This window comes from Pteropus alecto, unplaced genomic scaffold (genome assembly GCF_000325575.1).
Source record: "Pteropus alecto unplaced genomic scaffold, ASM32557v1 scaffold37, whole genome shotgun sequence".
NCBI lineage: Eukaryota > Metazoa > Chordata > Mammalia > Chiroptera > Pteropodidae > Pteropus > Pteropus alecto.
Window position 1 is genome coordinate 633,741 of NW_006440605.1, and position 5,117 is coordinate 638,857.

The window sequence follows — 5,117 nt, forward strand, 5'->3', positions numbered from 1 at the left end:
GGTGGCACAGAGGAGGGAGGACGCGCTGCCCTTTAGGCTCTCGGGCAAAACATCCAACCTCCTCGCCTCCTTTGGATGCGGTAGAGGATTCACTTAAGCTTGGCTCCGTGCTTCGTTCACCATCCGCAGGCCAGCGGCTCTGATGAGCCCCCTGGAGACCCTTGGGACATCACAGCCCGGCACAAAGCTGTGTGCCTCTGGGGAGGAGCTCCCCTTCAGGGACCTCGATTTCTCTCTAGCAGTGAGTGAAGGAGTTCCAGGCGGGGAAAGGGGGTGAGGGGTGCCTGAGGGTCGAGGGTCAGGGCTGGTCACGGATCTGGGGCTGTAGCAGGGCCAGCTTGGGGCAGGGAGGGGGCAGTGTGCTGGTTCCACCCTTCCCTTTCTAAGGGGAGGTAGTTCCCTTTCAAGAGTTAAGGTGTAAGTGGGGTGCTCTTCCCCAGCCCTTCTGGCACAGCCCAAGCCCAGCTAAGCCACCAGGCTCTGAAGCTTTTGTCCAGGTTCCTCACTCCCCAGCTGAGGGCAGCTGCAGCAGAGTAGAGGCAGGGGGTGGAGGACCGAAGGATCCATGGAGGTCCCCTAATCCCTGACAGCAAGCACATTCACACACATGGACATAAGGCACTCGGCTGGGGTCCTTGTCTTATAGGATGGCCCCCACACACATTCCCTAAAGGCATTTACACACTGCTCCCCTCCCACAGACCTTGGTCTCATGTGGCTGCTGTGGACTTTAGAAGTTGGGGATCCCAGAGAATGTGGAAGTGGGGGACAGAGCAGAACCCACCACCCACCTACCCCTATTCCATGGGGGCAGGGAGGGGGCAGTGTGCTGGTTCCACCCTTCCCTTTCTAAGGGGAGGTAGTTCCCTTTCAAGAGTTAAGGTGTAAGTGGGGTGCTCTTCCCCAGCCCTTCTGGCACAGCCCAAGCCCAGCTAAGCCACCAGGCTCTGAAGCTTTTGTCCAGGTTCCTCACTCCCCAGCTGAGGGCAGCTGCAGCAGAGTAGAGGCAGGGGGTGGAGGACCGAAGCATCCATGGAGGTCCCCTAATCCCTGACAGCAAGCACATTCACACACATGGACATAAGGCACTCGGCTGGGGTCCTTGTCTTATAGGATGGCCCCCACACACATTCCCTAAAGGCATTTACACACTGCTCCCCTCCCACAGACCTTGGTCTCATGTGGCTGCTGTGGACTTTAGAAGTTGGGGATCCCAGAGAATGTGGAAGTGGGGGACAGAGCAGAACCCACCACCCACCTACCCCTATTCCACCAGGCAAGGTGGATGAGAGGTTGAGGCAAGAAAGGCAGGCACAGAAATGGGAACACGATGGCACATCCTGGCCCCTACGTACCAGGCAGCCCGCTGGTGGAGGTCCCTGGGAGCAAGGCCAGCAGCAGGAACATGGTACCCAGCATGCTGGACTGGCTGCAGTGAGTGTGCAGGAGCCAGAAGCAGCTGTGCCAGCCCAGGCAGCACTCAGGCCCAGCAGGTGGGCAGGTGGCCCTGTCCTTGGCTGGACAGCCACTCCAGGAGGCAGGGAGCGGGGGTGGCAGACTGACAGGCTGACATCAGAGCCCTTGCCCAAGGCCTGCCAGGGATTAAGAGCTCCTCTCCTGTTGGACTTGTGTCTATTGGGGGGGGGTCCCTCCATATTGCCCGATATTAGGCAAGTCACTACAACCACCACCCTATCAGCCTCAACCCTGCCTCAGTTTCTCCTCAATGCAGAGTCCTCATTCAGCGGAATGGCACTGCTCCACCAGCCCCCAACCCGTAAGTTCAGGGCTTGCAGACCCTTCTCAAGTCTCATGCCACGTCCTGCCAAGGCTCAGGTCACACCACAGACACAGTGGAAGAAAAGGAAGGGGTTTTATTCTCAAGCATCTAAAGATTTACAAACAAGGGTGTTTCATTTTAAAAAGGGAAGGGGCAATACTGGCAGCCTGAGAAGGGGTTGTGGGCCAATGGGCTGGGCCAGGCCACCCCAGGCCCCTGCCTGCCTGCTCCGCCCTCTGCCTGGTCCAGAAGGATGGCTGGTGACTGGAGACAGAGGAGGAAACATGGCAAAGGCAGGAGGAGAGGAGAGGCTCCCCCAGCGCTCCCACTTAACACTGAAAGGGGAGGGGAACAGGTAGACACACACTCACAAAATAAAGTTAAATAAAAATAAACCCGGGCAGCAGGCCTTGGGCCTTTGCTGGCCCTGGGACCAGCCATGTGACCTGGCTACCAGCAAAGGCCCCCTGTGGCTGGGACCCAAAAGGGAGGGCAGAGCCAGGCCTGTTGGCCCCACATCCTGCCCCCATCCCCTCACAAAGGGGACTGGGGCTAGAGAGGTGGCCGTACCCGGGGGTGGGAGGGGACAGAGAGAAGCCGGTGGAACACTTTAATTTAAACATGCGGCCTTCATGGCTGTAAGAGTAACAAGAGTCGCTAGGACAGAGGTTACAGTGACGCCTATGCTAAGTCTAGAGTGCGCCAGCTACACCCAGCGAGGTTCCTCACCTTTGGTGTTGGTTGGTTTTTGTGGTTTTGTGGGATTTTTTCTTTTTTTTCTTTTTTTTTTTTGCTCAGTTTAAAAACATTTATTGAACACCTACCATGTAGCATGCAAAAGTAAATATGACCCAGTCCCTTTATTTAGGTGGAACACTTTAATTTAAACATGCGGCCTTCATGGCTGTAAGAGTAACAAGAGTCGCTAGGACAGAGGTTACAGTGACGCCTATGCTAAGTCTAGAGTGCGCCAGCTACACCCAGCGAGGTTCCTCACCTTTGGTGTGTTGGTTGGTTTGTGGTTTTGTGGGATTTTTTCTTTTTTTTCTTTTTTTTTTTTGTTTTGTTATCCACTTGATTTGCATGCATCACCAACAAAAAGGAAACACACCCCCTCCTGCTCTGGCTGCTGCAGAGGGCTGGGGGGAGAGGGGCACCATGACCCAGCCTCAAGGTGGGCTGGGGACTGGCCAGCTCTGGGGGAGTAGAGGGGCACTCAAGGGCACTTATGAGGGCATGACTACCTTCACATGCCCAGCCCTCGGCCTGCCCTACCTCTGTCCCTGTCACACATCCTCGAACCCCCACATCCACTCACTGCACCCTCGATTCCTGCCTTCCTGGGCCCTTCGGCCCCCACTCCCGCCACCCATTCCCTCCTCCCTGCCGCACCAGCATTGCTGCCTTCCACCACGCCCTGCACCCACCTTCCCTGAAGGCCACTCTGTGTGGCCGCAGCCCCGTGGGCTTCCTCCACGCCCCGAGGTCCTCAACTCACCTCCACAAGCTGTGGCCAGTCTCCAGCCCCAAGGGAGGAGCCCCTACCCCCGGCCCCCGCCTTTGGGACTAGTCTCCTCGGGCAGGCCAGGCTGAGAGAGACAAAGTGGCTCAGGCCTCAATGGCCTGGCCCCCAGTGCCCATGGGCAGTCGGGGGCTCCACCACAAGCAGCTAAACATGACTTTGGTAAAAGTTTCTGAAGGTACCGACAAACCCCATGAGAACGAGCTCTTCTTCCTCCCCCCACCCCCCCAAACACCCCACCAAGTACAATAAAATACAATAAACTCCAAAAAAGGACCCCCTGAGATCAAAGAGAGAGAGAAAAAGAACAGCCTGATGGGCTGCAATCACAATGCCCAGCCTGCCTTCCTGGGGGAGGACACCAGCCGAAGGACTCATCCCTTGCCACAGACCTAAGCGGACCCAGGGTTCCCACTGGGGTGGCAGAGTCTGGGCGTGGGTCAAGAGAGAGGCAGGGAGGGAGTTGGGGAAAACCAGAGAGGCGTTGAGGGAGGTGACAGAGGGAGATGGAGACAGGGAGCAAGTGTGGGAGGCTGCAGAACAGGCAACTCTCTCCTGGCCCCTGGGGGCCACCCCAACCCAGAGGTTACAACTGAATAAATAGCGAGTCTGCTCGCGGCCTGCTGTCTTCCGTTCACAGTGTCTGTCGGGGGGATGCATATAGCCGGCTGACCCCAGGACAGGAAGGGACAGGGCCTAGCAGGCCCATCTGTCCATGGCTGCTGGGCAGGGAGTCAGAGGTGGGTTGGTGTCCCCTACTTTCTGTCCTCAGCCCTCGGTGGCCGTCCAGGTCCCAGGTCTCCCCTGACGGGCAGCTGGTAGCCAGGTAGGGAAGGGGGGCCTGTGGCCATGTCCCCGGCCCCTCGGTGGGGCTGGCCGCTACCACGCGGCTACCTGAAGAAGGGCAGGTGGTGTTGGCTCAGGACTCCGCTAGTCCGCGGTGACTCGGTCTTTGCCATGACATCCTTGAACCAGGACGCCACATCCACTTCCAGCGTCTCATAGCGCTTAATGAAGCTGTGTTCCTGCGGGGCCCAAGAGGGGAGTTTAGAACAAGGGCAACTTCCCTGCTGGCCTCGCTCAGGCCCTGGGTGTCCAGACACGCAGGGGTTGGGAAGCAAGGCTGGGACAAGGCAGGGAGGGGCCCCAGATACTCACAAGTAGCTTATTATACTTTGGTCTCTTTCTGTGATCTTTAGTAAGGCTGAAAACAGAGAAAGAAGGAAAGGGAAGTGAGAGCCTGGAAGGAGGCTCAGCTGCCCTACCCGCTGAGCCAGGGAGCTGTGGGAAGGAGCTGCTGCATCCTCCCAGCCCTGTGCTGCCAGCTGGGATACCGCAGAGGACCCAGGGCCTGCAACCACCTAGCACGGGGGCCTGAACCAGGGTAGAGTGCCTGTGGGAGAAGGGAGGCTCCCCTACCCCCAGCTCCTGCGCAAATAATTCTGCTTGTTGGTGCGGGATGCTTGGAGCCCTCTGCCTTGGGGCACCTCTGCTTGTTTATACCCTTCTGAAGTAAAGCCCCAGGCCACCCAAACGCTGTTGGGGCCAAGTCCAAACCCAACCCATGGCTCCCAGGGATCTGGCTCCAGCTGTCCCACCCCCATGGCCTCTCCATCCCCCTCCCAGCCTGAACCTCCCCAGCGGCCTTGAGCTGGGGCCACACCTGACCTGCCCACCTCCTGCAGTGGAGGGCCAGGACAAGGGCTCCTCACCAGTCTTTGACGAAGGACTGAAAGTCCCCCGAGAAGCCCATGTGACTGGGCAGGAGTGGGGGCTCTTCCTGCAGGACCTTGGTGAGGACCTCAAAGTCCATCA

General features: G+C 58.2%; 2 protein-coding genes across 2 annotated transcripts in view; both read right to left on the reverse strand.

The window, feature by feature from the left end:
• TGFBR3L (transforming growth factor beta receptor 3 like) overlaps positions 1-1,419 on the reverse strand; it is a 4,341-nt gene extending 2,922 nt beyond the window's left edge. Inside the window, exon 1 of the mRNA XM_015593464.2 lies at positions 1,352-1,419. Within this exon, the coding sequence (XP_015448950.1) occupies positions 1,352-1,419 (68 nt within the window). The remainder of the gene's footprint in view (positions 1-1,351) is intronic.
• A 1,360-nt stretch (positions 1,420-2,779) lies between these two features.
• MAP2K7 (mitogen-activated protein kinase kinase 7) overlaps positions 2,780-5,117 on the reverse strand; it is an 8,798-nt gene continuing 6,460 nt past the window's right edge. Inside the window, exons 10-12 of the mRNA XM_006917226.3 lie at positions 5,015-5,117; positions 4,461-4,506; positions 2,780-4,327 (exon numbers count right to left, since the gene is read on the reverse strand). The exon at positions 5,015-5,117 is cut by the window's right edge and continues 14 nt beyond it. Of these exons, the coding sequence (XP_006917288.2) occupies positions 4,193-4,327; positions 4,461-4,506; positions 5,015-5,117 (284 nt within the window). The 3' untranslated portion in view covers positions 2,780-4,192. The remainder of the gene's footprint in view (positions 4,328-4,460; positions 4,507-5,014) is intronic.